Raw genomic sequence first — 18,022 nt, 5'->3', positions numbered from 1 at the left:
TACTATAGAAAAACAGTGTATATCTGAACTTAAAAAAGGAGCTTAAAAGCTGATAAAAAGTAAAAGCTTAAAAAAGTGTATATCTGAACTCTGAAGGATCAGTTAACCCCATTCAAATTGATTACAATGTCATAATTATTTGAAAAAAAAAGGGTGAACTCATTGATTTTTGAAATAAATAAATAAATATGCCGAAAGAAGGTGTAGGATAAAAGAAAATAAGGCTGATGGGGTTATCAGAATCCAATTTAATTGTACTAATAAAAAGAAACTTGAACTGGACAGCTGAAATTGTGGTTATGCTATCCAGTGAAGGTAGCGATGATATTGGAGATGCCTTCCTTCGATTTCAGGCCTCCTCTTTTTTCTGCCTTTCTTGTGTGATCTACATTGTCCCACGTTAAGTAAAGTGGTGTTATGATAAAACGAATAAGTTTGTGTGAATACCAGTGTACCTGTTAGTGCATTATAAAAGCTTTCCACCTAAAGAATTCTGGTCCCAAATTAGAAAGGAATGGAAAACATTGGAATTGGATACTTATTATTTTTTATTAATAACTTTTCACTGTAGAGAAAGTTTTGAATCTAATCACCCGAATAACTAAAATTATCTTAGCCATTAGAGAATCTTGAATGTGAAGAAGCATCCTTGGCAACCAAGATTCTTAGATACAAAAAGCAGAAAACCAAAGAAAGAAGGAACATAAGAAAAATATAATATACTCATCATAAAATAACTGCAGCAAGTTCCAAATGCTTTCCTAGGAAGATTTCCAAGCAAATGTTCACACAACCCTTCACAAGGATTGCAGGGGTTTCATCTCAACTACAGCATTCAGCATATATTTGATGGCATATGGGACCCACATACACTGATATGGGGTGCAAACTAGCCCTTGAAGACAAAGAAAGAGTTACATTTAGGAGGAGGCAGAGGAATGAACATGTTGATGCAACAAGGCATGCCAAAACTTGCAATTTTTCAAGTTTGGCCTCTCAGCAACAAGGTCACATAACCAAAGAGAAACTGATTGAATTCCTTTGTAGTAGTTGCTTGCTTTGTGTATGTTGCCCTTTAGCCTGTGCCTGTTGTTTCATCAAGCTACCATGCAGAATTTGTCATCAAGCACTGAGGTGTGCCTGGAAATGGGCATGTTATGGATCAAAGAATAATAGGGTACGTGCAGATTATTCTTCATTTTCTGACATTGATTCTAATGCCACGTCTGGTAAGGTTAAGAAGCCTAGTAGAGTTTTTCTGAAGACAGAAGAAGACACAGATTTCATCAATTGTTATGTAAGTAGGTGGTTTGTTAGCAATACGAGTATTGCTACTAACACCATCAACACAGCAACCCAAGAGAATAGTAGCAACGTCAACAGGCCCATTAGAACAAAGAATAAACCAGCTTACCTGGCTGATTATGCATAGAAGATTCAGGAATCAAGCACGTGTGATAATCTCCTCTGCATTGCACTATAGGACAAAGTTTGTTAGGAGATATTCCAATTTTTTTATTGCTCTGTATATTTTGCTATCCAATTCTGTTATGGAATTGCACCAAGATAGCCTATAAATATCGTTAGTAATATGAATAAAAGCAGAGCAAATTTTCAGTCATTTTCTTACCTTGAGGAGTTTCCCTTGTTCTCGAATACAAGGCATATTACTGCCTCTTTTCCTTTATCACTTGAGGGACCATAACAGCTGGTCCGACCTGCCATGGCTGATCACGGTACCCGCAAAACTACCACTGATCGCTTGGAAGAAGCTCTATCATGCCTCACCCTCCACCACGAATCTCTTGCGGCCCAACACTCAGACCTTGCTTCCAAAGTAGCCGAGATTTTCTTGGACAAATTCAACCAATCACCACCAACTCCCACAACACCTGCACCTACATCGTGGTTCCGTCAATGACTATTTGACGGAATTCGAACGCCTTGCGAACCGAATGGGCTTGCCTCCTCCTTTTTTGCTCAGTTGTTTTATTTTTGATTTAGCTCCGAAAATCCGCCGGGAGGTCCTTGCGTTACAACCCATTTCTCTCCCCCAAGCCACGGCGCTGGCCAAACTCCAGGAGGACAAAATCCTCGACCGCCGCCGTACCTACAGACCCAACCCACCTACTCCCTCAAACACTCTTCCTCCCCCTCCAACTCCGACACCCTCCCAATCACCCCGCCAACCTTTCATCCATCGCACTCCTGAAGAGATGGCCCTCCGTCGGGAGAAAGGTTTGTGCTACAATTGCAACGACAAGTGGAGCACATCCCACAAGTGTCGTGGTCGGATTCTGCTCCTCATAGAAGAAACCGACGAAGCCCCACCAGAACCTAACCTAACCACATACCATATTTCTTACCCTCCCAACATAGAACCCCCTGACCCACCACTTGATGACCCCACCCCTCACATTAGTTTCAACGCCCTCTCCGGTTTGACAGCCCCAGCGACATTCTGTCTATATGGCTTCATCCACCATAACTGCGTCACTGTCCTCATCGACAACGGAAGCACTCATAGCTTCATACAGCCTCGAGTGGCGCGATTTATCTCCCTCACTCCAATGGACACCCCTCTGCTGCACGTAATGGTTGGCAATGACACCATTTTGGAATGCCGACAACAATGTGCTGCCACACCACTGCTACTCCAGGGTCACGAGTTCCGGGTTACCTTTCACCTGCTACCTATAAGCGGAGCTGATATAGTCTTGGGCATAGACTGGCTTAAACAATTTGGGCCGATCCTTACTGATCACACCACCTTATCTATGAAGTTCACCCACAATGGCACACCAGTTGAATTAAGCGCTGATGTACCCCTTGGGCCTTCTTCTTCCTCAGCCAAGCAAATCCTCGGCATGATCCACACTGGCTCCACTTCTTCGTTCTTCCACCTTTCCCTCCACCACCCTTCCCCACCTCCTGAAGCCATAACCACCCATACCATTTTCGAAATTTCCCACATCCTATCCCAATACAGTGTCATCTTCCTAAACACCTCATCCCTCCCCCCCTCCTGTGACATTGCCCACCACATCATCCTCCAACCTTCCACAGGTCTGGTCAACGTGCGCCCATACCACTACCCTTTCTTCCAAAAAGCTGAGATTGAAAAACAGGTTTCAGAACTTCTTCTCGATGGCTTGATACGGGTAAGTCACAGCCCTTTCTCCTCACCAGTTCTTCTGGTTAAGAAAAAGGATGGAAGCTGGCGCATGTGCGTGGATTATTGGGCCTTGAATGCAGTCACCGTCCGTGACTGGTTTCCATTGCCGACAATTGAAGAATTATTAGATGACCTCGGCAAAGCTTCCTGGTTATGTAAATTGGACCTTAAACAAGGCTTCCACCAAATTCTAATGGCAGAGGAAGACATCCCGAAAATAGCTTTCAGAACCCATCGTGACCACTGTGAGTATAAGGTCATGCCTTTCGGGTTGCGCAATTCACCCTTCACATTCCAGGCTATTATGAACTCCGTATTATAGCCATTTTTGTGCAAATTTACGGTGGTTTTCTTCGATGATATACTCATCTATAGTGACTCTTTGTCGTCCCATCTCCATCATTTAGAACAAGTGCTGGATACTCTCCTCCGTCATCAGTTCTTCCTCAAGCGGTCCAAATGTTTCTTCAGGGAATGTCACCTGGAATATCTGGGTCATGTCATCTCCGGTAACAGCATTAAACTTGACCCTTCCAAAATTGCCGCCATGACACAGTGGCCAGTCCTTTCTTCCATGAAGGAACTTCGTGCTTTCTTGGGGCTCACCGGTTTTTACCGCCATTTCGTTCGTAATTATGCCTCTATTGCTTCGTCATTGACAACTCTGTTATGTCGCAACAAATTCGCCTAGTCTCCCTTCGCTCAAACCGCTTTTGTTCAGCTTTAACAAACTATGACATTCGCCCCTGTGTTGACCCCTCTAGACTTCACTATACCATTTGTGATTGAAATGGACGCCTCCGGCATTGCCATGGGCGCCGTGTTGATGTAGAATGCCAAGCCAATTGCCTATTTCAGTAAACAATTTACTCCAAAGCTTCAGCGTGCCTCGACCTACACTTGTGAATTACACATGATAACCGCCGCAGTCAACAAGTGGCGCCAATATCTCCTCGGACACGCGTTCATCATTCTCACCGACCACCGGAGCTTGTAAGACTTAATGACTCAAGTTGTTCAAACCCTGGAGCAACACTACTACTTGGCGAAGCTGTTGGGATATGACTATCAAATTAAATTCAAGCGTGGACACTCAAGTGTCATAGCGGATGCCCTATTGCGCATTACTCCTGCACCTGACTCCACATGTTTGGTCCTCCATGTTCCTCAGCTAGATTTCATGAATCAGTTGCGTGAATCATTACAAGCTAGCGAGACATTTTAGGAGAAGCTACATTCCATACAAGCTAGTCCCACTGATTTCCCTGACTTCTTTCTCCATAATGGTTTGATCTTCTACAAGGGGAGTGTCTAGATCAATGATGATAACCCCTTTATCCTAGCATTGCTCATGGAATTCCATTCCACCCCGTTGAGAGAACATTTTGGCGTCCTGAAAACTACTCACCGCCTATAGGCCAATTCCACTAGGCCCAACATCCACCGTGATGTTCGAAGCTACATTAAGCAATGTCAAATTTGCTAACAGACCAAACCCTTCCCTGGAAAATCGGCCGGCTTGTTACAACCATTGACGATTCCTTTTGGGATATGGGAGGATCTTTCGATGGATTTCATCACCCATCTGCCCAACTCCCAGAACCACACAGTAATGATGGTGGTCGTTGACAGATTTTCTAAGGGAGTGCATTTTGGTGCTTTACCCTCTCACGTCACGGCTTACAAGGTCACCCTCCTCTTCCTCGATATCATATACAAGCTTCATGGGTTTCCTAGAAGCATTGTTTCAGATCGCGATCTTATTTTTGTAAGTCAATCGGAAACTGTTTCGATTAAGCAACACCACCTTGCGCCTCAACACAACGTATCATCCATAATAAGATGGACAAACAGAGGTGATCAACAAGGTCCTTGAGAAGTATCTTCGCGCATTCATCCACGACAGGCCTACTGAATGGTCCAAATACCTTCCTCTTGCTGAATGGTCCTACAACACCTCCTTGCATTCGAGCACCGGGATAACTCCATTTGAAGTAATCTATGACAAACCGCCACCATCGATACTTGATTCCTTATTGGCCTCTTCCAATAATGAAGCCGTGAAATCCCTTCTGCGTGATCGTACCTTGGTGTACCAAAAGCTCCATAATTGTTTAATCAAGGTGCAAATTGCTATGAAACATTTTGCTGATATGAAGTGCCAGCCAGAATCGTTTGAAGTGGGTCAATGGGTCCATGTCAAGCTTCGCCCGCATCGACACACTTCCATTTCCGACAGCTCCCAGTCCAAACTTGCCAAACGCTTCTTCGGGCCCTTTGAGATCACTGAGCGAATTGGTCAAGTTGCCTATCGCTTGAATTTACCAACGACTTCAAAGATACATCCCATCTTCCACAACTCATAATTTACCCCCTGCAGCTCAAGGCAATAAACCCATTTTGGAACCACTAGCTATTTTGGCCCATAAAGACGACAACACCACCTCTCCACCAACTCCGTTAGTTTTGGTACAATGGAAAGGTCTACCCCTGGAGGAGACATCATAGGAACCATGGTTAGCTGTCTCGGACAAATTACACCTTAAGGAAAAGGTGTCTTTGCCAGCAAGAGATATTGTTAGCAATATGAGTATTGCTACTAACACCAACAACACAGCAGCCCAAGAGAATAGTAGCAACGTCAACAGGCCCATCAAAACAAAGAATAGACCAACTTACCTGGCTGATTATGCATAGAAGATTCAGGAATCAAGCACGTGTGATAATCTCCTCTGCATTGCAGTATAGGACAAAGTTTGTTAGGAGATATTCCAATTCTATTATTGCTCTGTATAATTTGCTATCCAATCCTGTTATGGAATTGCACCAAGATAGCCTATAAACACCGTTAGTACCTGAAACTAGCGCCGTAGACCAACTCGGCCATCTTGACAATTTTGTTGCTTTGAAATTAAAAATCAATCGTATAGCACTTTGAAGGTTACACAAGTTAAGAAGAAGGATTACTATTGTTGTTGTCTTTTCTTTTGTTCAAGAAGCTTACAGTTCATAAATACAAGTAGATCTGTAAAATAGGTCTAGTTTGAATCCAAATTATATGGTTAAATGTATTGGACATGTAAATAGCATATTTTGCCAAAGTTAATTTTTGGAGAAATTGATTAGTTAATTTGGATTCAAAGGATTAATTATGATTTTCATCCTTAGTTTACAGGTCCAATATATTTCATCGTATAATTTGGATTCACTTTTGAATCCAAATATGTTATTAATATGTCCAATACAGGATCTAATATAGTTGATTCATATATTTGATAATATTAGACAATTATTTTAAAAAACATGTATTTATATGCTAAAGGATTAATTATGTTCTTAGTTCTTATTTTTTTAAAAAAAATTTACTTTAGTCACTCATCAATTTTTTTAAAATATTTTTAGTCTCTATATGCTTTTCTTTTGTTAATTATTTTAGTGATTATTATTAAGTAATAATATTAAGTGATGATGTAACATTAGCATTTTAATGACTTGTCATATCATTAAGGAATTTAACAAAAACAATTACATGATCTTTTTTAAGTAAAATATGTTTTCAATCCCTCATATGTTAATATCACTGGCTAGTTGAGGATGCCAAACTAATCTACTGATAGATTAGAACACAATTTACATGAGAAAAAAGAAATGTATTGGAACCAGTGGGGGATGCACGTATTACACTATATGAGGCAAGGCAATTGTCTGAACAAGATTTTTTTTATTTGTATATATGTAATAAAAAATATTGTTGCCCCCACAAAAAGTACTTTTTTTAAATGAATGTAAAAATTAAAGAAATAAACAAATAGATTGATACTAAATTTATTATTTTATTCTTTTAATATTTATATTATTGACAACGGACAAATTATAGAATTTTTTTTAAGTATAAAAATGCATACAAGATAATTATAATTTATATAAACTTAGATATTTTGTAAAAGTTTGTGATAATTTTTTTGAAAATATTATAAATTATTGGTTAAAAACTATTTTTTATCCTCATAAATATAAAAATATTCAAAATTTATTCTTGCAAAATTTTTATTATTTTTATCCTCACAAAATAGAAATAGGACACTTTTTGACTTGAATTTAAATTTGGATAAATCAAAACCTACAACAATAGTTTTTTACATTAGTTATGTATATAACTTATGTAAATGTAACATTTTTTACATAGATTATATATATAATCAATGTATAAAAACAATATAAGTAGGTTTACAACCTTGTTTCAGCCTAACAATTACATATTTTAATCTTGTGAGGACGAAAATATACTGCAAAAATTTTATAGGAATAAATTTGGAGCGCATATTTTCATATTTATAAAGACGAAAAAATATTTTAATCCAAAATTTTTCTTACCTCCAATAAGAAAAATCTATGGATCCGACACACTCATTGGAATAAAAAATGCTACAAATTTCATTTATGGACTAAAAGTAAAACTTAGAAAAAATTAGGAAAAAAATATAATTAATCATATTTTAAATTAAATAAGATCTAATAATCTCTCTCTTTTATTATGAAGTATTACGTGTGCGCGGAAACAACACAATAAATCTTAATTCACGAGTAATTAAAATTAAACTAAACTACTATCAATGGCCATTTTAAAAAGTAAATGCTTTAATCTTTTAACTTGGATAATTAATAAAATCAATATTCATTATTTTCATTTTTCACATGTGATATGTCCGTCTTATCAGGTCTACTTATCTTATGTCTCTTTCATTCTTCTACTAGCTAGACGGTTCAACTACGATCTTATTAGGTCTGCTTATCTTATGTCTCTTTCATTCTCCTACTAATCTGTGCAATTACTCTACAATTTAGATTGACAGATATTATTCTACAATTTTCATATGTTTCAACACTCAAGTACAAAAATAAATAAGTTTGACAAACTTTCGATATATAGCTTGTTTTTGTGGTACGGGTGGACCACTTTATTATGTGATGCATGCTACAACAATATACTTTCCTACTAGATGAAGCCAAAGGTTGATCAAGAAGGTCCATGGCCTAGGGCAGTAACCACACTGCACTTGAGACGCGTATCACCATTCTGCTGTAAGGGGTGGACCATTTTAATTAGAAGATGCATGCTAAAACTAAAAGCCACTAAATAGGGATATACATGATAGTATGCCAATAAACTCTTTAGATTTTTTTGTTGTACGGAAATTAGGTTTAAATTTCGAATCTCATACAATCTTACCCAAAATCTTCACATGCACTAGGCCGATTATAGCGTGCCAATAGACTCTTTAGATGACAACACGTAGTCTAAGAAAATTTGGTAAAATTTTAAATATCAAAAATTACATTCAGTTGTGCTTATGCAATGTTAGACTAATTGATGGCAATATATAGTTAATATTTTTGGCAAATTAACCAAATGCTGCTTGATGTCTCTAATTTTAAACTCGATCAAACTGCACAAAACTCATGTGTTGCACCTTGACTCCCCAAAACATTTTCTTAAAATTTTTCTGATTAAACATTCTCTTGAGTAGAATAAAAAGCTTAATGTGATATACCTAAGCCATGAGCTAGCTCCACACGATGGACTACTCTTTTGTAATAATTGATGTTTTCATTGAGAGTTGGGTTACAGAAAAAGATGCCTATAGACTAGATGGGTGAGTGAAGCCACCATATGGTCTTCTCTTGTACGTAAGTCATAACATTTCACAAACCAGAAATTTCCATGTACCAAACCTGCATTTTCTACATGACATACATTTTGCTTAAACAGACAAGGTTGAGAACAACATAGATTGGTCGATCAAAGGAAAATTGAGCAAAGGGAAAGTTACACTTTGAGGGTATATGAGATCAAAATTTTATATTCAAAACAACCATTGCAGGAGTTCTCTGCTTACAGTGGCAAGAAGTAAAATTAGCATATATTAATAATCATAGGCCTAATTAGCAGCAAGCTGCACTATGAAATATAAAAAAAAAAAAAAAAAAAAACTAACATTACAGTAGTCACTAAAATTCCACTTCTACTTGAACTGTGTGTTATATCCCTCTTCTAGATCTGTATATGCATGAAATTGATAGTAACAAGAAGGATCTCATGCACCACACCCAGCACCACACCCAGCACCACATCCAGCGCCACATCCAGCTCCATAAGGCTCTTGATCTGCTGCAGAAGTTTTCTCTTTGGATACACCATCCGCGCAAGAAAAGATGATTGCTGGTATAATGCAAAAGGTAATCAAAACCACAAACAAAATTGCATAGGCATTACTAAAGAAACCAAGATTTGCTGCATCTACAATTTTCACCTCTTTCAATTCTCTCACCATTTGTCCCTCCCCTTTTGCTTAGGACAACCCTTGTTGTTTAAGGAGTGAACACAGCGCATGTTCATATATATTCTTGTTATATAAGCTATATACAGTCAATGTTGTACATAAAAAAAATAAAAATATCTATCTATGCGGATGAAGACGTTTTCAATTTTTCATTACCCTTGAAAAGCATAAGTTATTGCTCCTTTAGACTGTGGTGGACCACTCAGTGTTCTTGTCATGACACTTAGTTGTGGGAGCTAACATGACCTGTACTTTGTTAATTTTTTTTGTGACAGTCGAATCTCGGATTCCTTTGGACAAATCTTGTGATTCCAGTGGTCACTTTCAACTATTAAATTGGCATTCATGTTTCAATTGCAAAATACAATTTTTTAAAACCGAATTACTCATTTTGGTATTAATAATAATACATAGAATAATATTAAAGAGACATATTATCATAATTTTATAACTTCTTAACCTTCAAAGTACACATATTCAAATCAATTATGTCATAATACTTAAATTTAAGTTTTAGTACAAAACAACAATGCTCATTGAATAACAAGTTGCATCTAGAGTAAAAGAAGAAAATAACAAATAACAGGCTGTTTTTTCATTTTCTTGAGAAAAAAATAAAAATGATATCATATTGAACGTTTTTAATTAATTGGCTGTGATCCTGTATTCTTTAACCAATTTTACCAGTTTTTTTTTTAATCAGTTTTCCTCTTTTTTAACTAGATCGATTCTGTGGTTTATTTGAACTGAACACTTAACCAATTTACTGGTTTTCAATCTTTCCAACATATCCGATCTGGTTTCAAAACAATGAGAATGTGTAAGCTAAGCAAAACTTCTGTTATAGACTCGGGGAGGCTGTAACTGGTTCAGTATTAAGCAGCAGTAAAAAATACAATTATTTTGCTTAGTGGCTGCTTCTAGTACCTGCCCTTTTTAGACTAGAAATAATAAAAAAGAACATTATTAGAGGCTCCACTTATGGTTCAGTGGAGGACGAAGACCAATAATGGTATAGTTGTTGATTGTTAATGAAATTGCAAAATGCAAACTTTTGAAAAGGAGATTTTATCCTAGAATTCGAAGACCGTACGGTTCATTAGTGTGTTGGTTTGCAGTTGCTTAATTGATTATGCTCCATGTGTTATGTTTCCAATCAGCATCAGCAAGCACCATTATGGGTTCTAGCTTCAACTACAATATCAGAGACTGGTGCCCCAACTATATATGTTGATTTTTAGAGAGGTGAAAAGCCAATATAAATCTTGGCCCTTTCTGATACGAAACTCCATCCATATGACTTGTAAGTTATCTATCACTACCGTATGTATATGTTAGATATATATAGTTCCCCTTTTTTCCAATTAAAATAAACTAGGTCCAATTAAAATTACCTGATGACGACTCCAAAATTAGTTCTTGAAAAATTGTATGAGTCGGACATTTTACTTTATAAGATTTTAAAAACCTTATGTTAATTTTACAAAAAACGACATTTACTTTAATTCTTTTCAATGGAAAACTACAGTAATAAAAAAAGTTAAAAAAATATAATGAATATAGTTTTACAAAGTCCAAGATTAATGCATGGAGGATTTGTAAAATCTCACGATTAAATGCACAATTAATACAATGTCGATAACTGATTTAAGAATTTTGCTTTCTAATGCAAAAAACAACAATAACTTAGCATGTTTGGATTTTTCCAACACCCCACATAGTACTTCCTCCGAACCAAAGTTATTGATGTTTACTTTAGTATTCTTTTACCAATGTTTACTTAAGTTAATGTGCATAGCTTTAAAAATATTTATATTTCTCACAAATGACATATTTAGTCCAAAAAAAAATCCTTATTTAATGTCAATGATAAAAGTATGTAACTGTACAATAGATCATAATTATTTATTTAAGTCCTAGTATTTATGGATATATGTGAAAAAAATAATTAATGAAACTTAAAATTTATAAAAACATCAATAATTTTTAATAAAAAAATTAAAATATCAATAATTTTTTATCCGAAGGAGTAACTTTAAGGTCACCATAATTTTTTAACATGGTCCACAACCAATCTAAACATGTTATAAACTCAAGCCACTTGGCACTACTCTAGTCGTATAAATATATCAATAAGACATATAGCAAAATTCAGGTTTTGAACTAATAAATTCGAAAGCAGAAAATTCAAGCCTGTGGAACGTTTTCAATTTTTTCACCAAAAAGAAGCAACAAACTGGAACTCTAGCCACTGACATTACTCATATTGCATAAATATATAAAAATAAGAAGTAGAATTCGGGTTGAGTTTCTAGTTTAATTTTCTTAACAATTCAAAAGCAGAAACTTGAGGCCTATGGAATGTGTTCAATTTTTATTGGACGCACACTGTGCGTAGTCATAATGTTAATGGAATTTTTGTAATCTAGGGGCTATCTGTTTGCCACATTAAGTGGGTTATAGAGTACTGCACCACCACATCAGACGCATTATGCTTCATGTGACAAGCACAATTGTATTGTCAAGATCATAGTGTTGTATTTTATGCAAGTCAACCTGTTTGGTGGGAATTAAGTCGATCATCTTGGATTATTCTTTGGACCCTTATTTACCATGGACAATTCTGATTGGAAACATGGGCAGCAGCACCCATAATTGAAGTTGGGTATGCCATTATTTTTTTCATATAAATTCATCTAATTTAGAATTTCTAATTAAGGTTAAATTAATTACTTAGTTGGCCTCTAAATTATTTAATTTTTTAAGTAGGTTTTTAAACTATTTTTTAATTAAATTCATGATCATATAATTCTTTGAATTAAGTCTCTAAAATTTTGAAAATCTTCATAAATTATTATTATTATTGTGATTTTAAGCCACTATAAACTAATTTCATAGAGCTATTTAGTTTAGTTATCCAATTCTATTTTACTTTTTTTATTTAAGGACCTATTTAAAAAATTTTAAATAATTTCAACCAACTGAATAATTTAAGCTTTAATTCATTTATCTATTTTCTTATTACTGTCAGTTTAGATCTGTTTTTAAAAAGTACTGCATATAATATTACAAAGACTGCATGTGTTTCTGATCACACGTTTTTGATAATTAATAATATAGTATTAAGTTGACTAATCATGTAGTCAGAAAAAGTGTTCTGGAGTCTGACCTCAGCTTCTCTTTAAATCCGAATGTAACATAAGTGAACTTTGAGGGACTTAAAAGATGGAGAATATTTTTGAGAGAAACGTTTTTCACAAACGTCCACACCACACGCACACTTCTTTAGTGAAGAAAACTTAAAATTGTATTTTAGTGAAAAAGTAAAATAAAATAAACTACTCCTCACACACAATCCATGTAAACACCTCTGAATTACACAATTGGACATGTATGAAAAATAGAATTATACATTGTTTGGTATTTGTTTTCTTGGAAAGAAACTTGTATAAATCATCATGTATATCTTATATTTAGAAGTTTGAGTATAATAGTTTATTGGGTTTTCTTTGCCTTCACTGGTCCTCTGGGAATTTTGTTGAGGTAGTTCTTGTTAAACCTCCTATAGTTTTTCCTTATAACTATTATGATATCGCTGACCCAATTGTTGATTTCTTCCTCATACCGTTCATACACAATTGGCAGCGTTTGCATGCAGAGAAACCCTTGTCACGAATGAACGATGCAACAAAGAAACAAGACATCTTAGTACACTTAAACTTCAGTTAAAAATCATAAATAATAATAAGACTAAATTACTCAGTTGGTCTCTAATTAACCAGTTTTAAAGTTAACTTGATGGTTGTATGGATAAATGAAAAATGGAGAGATTGTTCTTTCTACTAATATTATAACAAAATAAACAACTAGTATTTGCGGATAAGAAAAACTCAGTTAGTCTCTAAATTATTTAGAATTTTCAAAGTAAGATTAATTCTTTGAATTAATTCTCTAGGATTAGCAAATTGTTGTCTTTCGTGAAATATTTCTTATTCTCTCATCATTGACGACTTGAAACAGCCTCTAATTTATAATTTATGGTAATCAATGAAATAATTTAACCTTAAAAGAAACAAAAGGAAGAAATTCTTACCAATATATAGCAGATTGACAAAACTGAAGTAGCTTCCAATCACTGACAGAATATAGAGAGAAACAATGTTCTGAAAATGTTTTGAGAAGTGAGATGTCAGGTTCAGTATTTTTGTTAATTAAGAAATTTACTTTAGCTTAATGAAGGACAATGATTATATATAGGTTGTCTACCAGAAGAAAGATTGGCAGGTCTATTCCACATGAAATGTGGAGGAGCATTGGTAATAACTGGTTAAATCTTTTGTGGAGGATGGAAGCAAGATCATGGAAGAAAGATTCCTGTAAAACAATGTTTGGGATCTGGGGACCTTTCCTGAAATATTTTTTTATCAAATGGAATTAATGTAACAAAAGAACATACATAGATCTACATATGTTATTTGAGTTTTAAATATATATAATAGAAACAATATAAACTTCTGACATAATTAATTATAGAAAATAATTTCATATGAATTTCCCATAAAGCTACAAACTAACGTACCCCATTGTCCAGAGACTCTTCGCAATGCGAAGGTATAGGGGAGGGATATTGTACCGCTGTTCCCATAAAACTAATATTCTGAATTCCTTTCAAGCTTTTAATTAGGTGCCATGACAATTTTTGGTGGATTGATTCGTCAGTTAGATTCAATATACCAATTAACCAAAGAGAATATGAATTTGTCATAATTAATTGGTTAGCCCATGTACATCCATGCATGCTCATAAAATTTAGAAGACAGTCACCCTTCAATTTGACATGCACATTACAAATCCAATGATTAAAAATCAGCATACGTACGTAGTAGCACTTGAATTTGGATCAAAGTTTACTTATAGGTTGATTCACACTATGAAATTCAGGTGCAAAAAATATGTGGTATTCAAAATTGAGAGGATAAAATGTCTTGTATCCATTCATACCCACAACTAAGTTCGAAGTTAAGCAAATTAGCTAGGTACCATTTAAATATATCTGCAACCGTGGACCATATGAATAGAACAAGCATGGTGGTGATGGAAATGTGACAAAGGAGTGCCACGAAATTGTACTCAACGATCTCAAATAGAAACCATATCACAGTCATCCCACCCAAAAGCGCACCTGATACATATCTGTCCCTCCATAATAACATATCTGCCACTGCAATTAAGTTCCCCAATTATATCATAATCAATTCATGCATGGATTCTCAAAAGTCAAAACTTCCTTAAAGTCACATCACTAGCATAATGCTAAGAAATTAAAAGAATACAGAAAAATTAATGATATCATTTGCAAGATTATATATAGCTCTCTCTATGAGTTGCTCACAAGACGCAAGTGCAAATGTACTAGTGTGCAATATCATGCCAATGAATTTATATATTGTAATATATGTACTCAAACATGAATTTCTATAACATGACTAACAGACTATGAACCAAATTGAATTTAACGTGGTACCTTTTCCTCCTCCAAGAACTTCATGAATCGGTTTTTCATGTCCAAAGAGCTTTGCCCGTGCTCCAATAATTTCATTTTCAGAATCAGATGATGTATCGTGCGCCATAGTTCAATTCCTTCTTGACTGATATTGTGCTCTAGTGCTACGTGCCATTTATATTGAAATTCCGACCTTATTTATTTGTTTTCATGCACAAGGGTAGGAGATTCTATGCTCAATACTAACGTAAGGAATGACTTGGGGTTAACTTGAGGATACCTTTGCATTCCTGCTAACACCCTAAAAAAGTCTAAAGTATCTATGCCACGAATCTAGATGAGTCTTCTTTCAGCAACCAACTCTTGATTATTATGCAACCCCTTGTCGAAAAATATGGAGCAATTAATAAACTGCGCATTTGTTTCTCTGTTCATAAATAATTAGGTTCATATTTTTTTCTATACATATATGTTTACATTTAATCACAAAAAAAATGCATGTTTACATTTAAAACACTTATAGTTTGGTATATCTTTGTGTAACTATAAATATTCATGTATCAGTGCACCTGTAACAAAGCCCAAAAAATCAAGTTATTTTAGACAGTGGTTGTATATAATTGTAAAACTATTAATATTTTTTATATGATGGAATTGAAAATAGGTACCAAATAATTTATAACAATTCACACATTATATTTAATTAATTGAGCTAATTGGAGTAAAAAAATATTATACTTTTATGTTGTGAAAATAAAAAGTCCAGTCGAATGGGTCAATTTCCTGCCCTGCACTCTCTTACTCAACCAACACAAACTACGCCAAACAAAAAGAAAATATGAACTATCAATGCATGCTATACTTAAACAAATGTAAAAATGGTTTGCATGCACATGGTGCATTAACGGAAAAAGAGCATTAGTGCTGGTTGGGATTGGCTGGTTGCATCAATTGTATCATCTTGGTAACCCTGGTACCCATTCATACAAATATTTGGTTTACAGGAAGAAAAAAACGGAAAAAGAGCATAAACGAAAAACAATTTAAAAAAAAAACAAGAAAAAACACCGGTATTTTGAAAACAATGATTCCTGTTATCTTTAATTAATAGTAGTTCTTTTCATTCCCATTTGTTAATCTTTATAACGGAAATTTATAATTATTAGTATTATAGTGTTTATGCAATACACAAGATAAATATTTATTATATATAATAAATAAATATTTTAAATAGATAAATTATATTTTAAATTTATGATGAATAATTTATATTGTGCTACAAATTTTTTGACTATTAGTAATTGTTAAAAAAAATTAAAATTCAATTTAAAAGTAAAAATGGGGATAGACGAAAAGAGATCTAATAGGTTAAGAAAAACCTTTGGAATTATAATTAAAAGAAGAAACTTTATTAAAAATGATTAACCTATTTTTTTAACTAAAATTATTCATCAATATTAAAGTCAATAAATACTTTACACTTATAAACAAAATAATAGAAAAGTAATAATTTTTTGTATTCCCATGAATAGCACGAGTACTAATGTAGTCTATAAATAATTAAGCGTGTTTGTTGTGCGTCAATGCATGTGGCTTATGGGTCCTTTTAGCATGCACAAACAACAGAGTGGTCATGAAAGTCGCTGTCTGTACTTAGAATTTGCAGTATAAATGTATGATCCTGCTTTTATCTTCTTCTTTTTCTTCTTTATTTTTCTGAATGATATTAATATGATCCTACTATATCTTTGAAACATATATATCAATACAGAAGCAAGTTGGATTGGTCCCAATCAACAAACTTTTCTTGTCAATCTTGTTGCCTGGGATTACTGCATCCTCACCCTCTTTGACCCACTTTCCTTGAGTGGTGTTCCTACTTTTCTCAAAACAGAAATGAATTGAATGTGACCGATTGCATGTTTACCAACTCATTAATTACATACACTCACATTTCAATTCATTCCAATATGAAGGTTGAATATATAAAAAAAAATGGATTTCAAGCCAACAATTTAAATTATCAATATTTGTATATATGATGAACTTTGAAAGCATTTTTAATGATTCTTTACTTAATATAAATAGGATATATCTTTCAGCTTCCCAAATCTGTTCAATGAAATTTTGCAAATTTATCCAAATTAATCACATTTTTATACGAGGATTGAGCTGCAAAATTAAACATATCAAATTATTTACAGGTAGCATGTTAACCATTGATTTTTTTTTCATACTCATATATATAGAAGGTGATGAACCCTGTCATATCAACCTTCCATATTCAGTCATATGCATATTCAATTTTGACGACTCATCATTTAATAATTTATAAATCTATAAAGTAAAATTTTAGATTTAAATTTTGTGAATAAAAAAAATAATTTTTTTATTATAACTGATTTAATCAGATTTTCTCACAAAAAAAAATTAAAAATATTTCACACTCATATAACCTAAGACCCATGATGTCACCAGTTTTGGACTGATCCATGTTAGACGCCCCTTCAATTATTAGTAACTACGCATGCATGTTACATGCCCCCTTCAATATCAGGTAACTCCATTAAACGCATGGTCCACTTATGAACTTGTTTTAAGCGTTGTGTGGTATCCGAGTTAGATGCATGTTATAAGTGATTAATGTGATATCCGAGTTTACATATTATTCGATATTGATCTTTAAGGAAAATGATTTTTTATCAGATTTTATTTATTTTTCAGATAGTTACCAATCTTTTTCTCCTGTGAATCAATGTTAAAACAAAAGAATTACATGTATTGTAAATTTAGTATAAATTTTCTTAGACAAAGATGTGACGAATAAAAAGACTTTTTATATTTTAATTATTATTTTTCGTTTTTCATCATATTAATTATTTCATGTAACTTTTAATTGTAAAAATCTATATAAATTGATTTTATGAAAACAATTAAGAAAAAATTATAAGACACTGACACCTGACAGAAAGTTGTATAAATACAAAATACATGCATAGAACT

General features: G+C 34.1%; 1 protein-coding gene across 1 annotated transcript; it reads right to left on the bottom strand.

Moving 5' to 3' along the window:
• Nucleotides 1-12,724: 12,724 nt before the first annotated feature.
• Nucleotides 12,725-15,180, bottom strand: LOC114418640 (reticulon-like protein B9). Its single transcript, XM_028384097.1, has 5 exons — nt 15,041-15,180; nt 14,557-14,737; nt 13,783-13,924; nt 13,610-13,679; nt 12,725-13,181 (listed from the first exon to the last, which is right to left on the bottom strand). Exons 1-5 carry the CDS (start codon nt 15,144-15,146, stop codon nt 13,012-13,014), a joined length of 669 nt encoding a protein of 222 aa, XP_028239898.1. The 5' UTR covers nt 15,147-15,180; the 3' UTR covers nt 12,725-13,011.
• Nucleotides 15,181-18,022: the final 2,842 nt, after the last annotated feature.

The sequence above is a fragment of the Glycine soja genome, chromosome 7 (assembly GCF_004193775.1).
Source record: "Glycine soja cultivar W05 chromosome 7, ASM419377v2, whole genome shotgun sequence".
NCBI classification, from domain to species: domain Eukaryota; kingdom Viridiplantae; phylum Streptophyta; class Magnoliopsida; order Fabales; family Fabaceae; genus Glycine; species Glycine soja.
The sequence above is the reverse complement of the archived record's forward strand: the minus strand, read 5'-3'. Positions and strand labels throughout refer to the sequence as shown.

Excerpts from the sequence above, each read along its gene's own strand:
- LOC114418640 (XM_028384097.1), bottom strand. The coding sequence starts at position 15,146 with ATGGCGCACGATACATCATCTGATTCTGAAAATGAAATTATTGGAGCA. Across the intron at positions 14,738-15,040 it reads AGTTCTTGGAGGAGGAAAAG|TGGCAGATATGTTATTATGG; the intron begins GTACCACGTTAA and ends ACTTAATTGCAG. Across the intron at positions 13,925-14,556 it reads GTTGCAGATATATTTAAATG|GAAAGGTCCCCAGATCCCAA; the intron begins GTACCTAGCTAA and ends AAAATATTTCAG.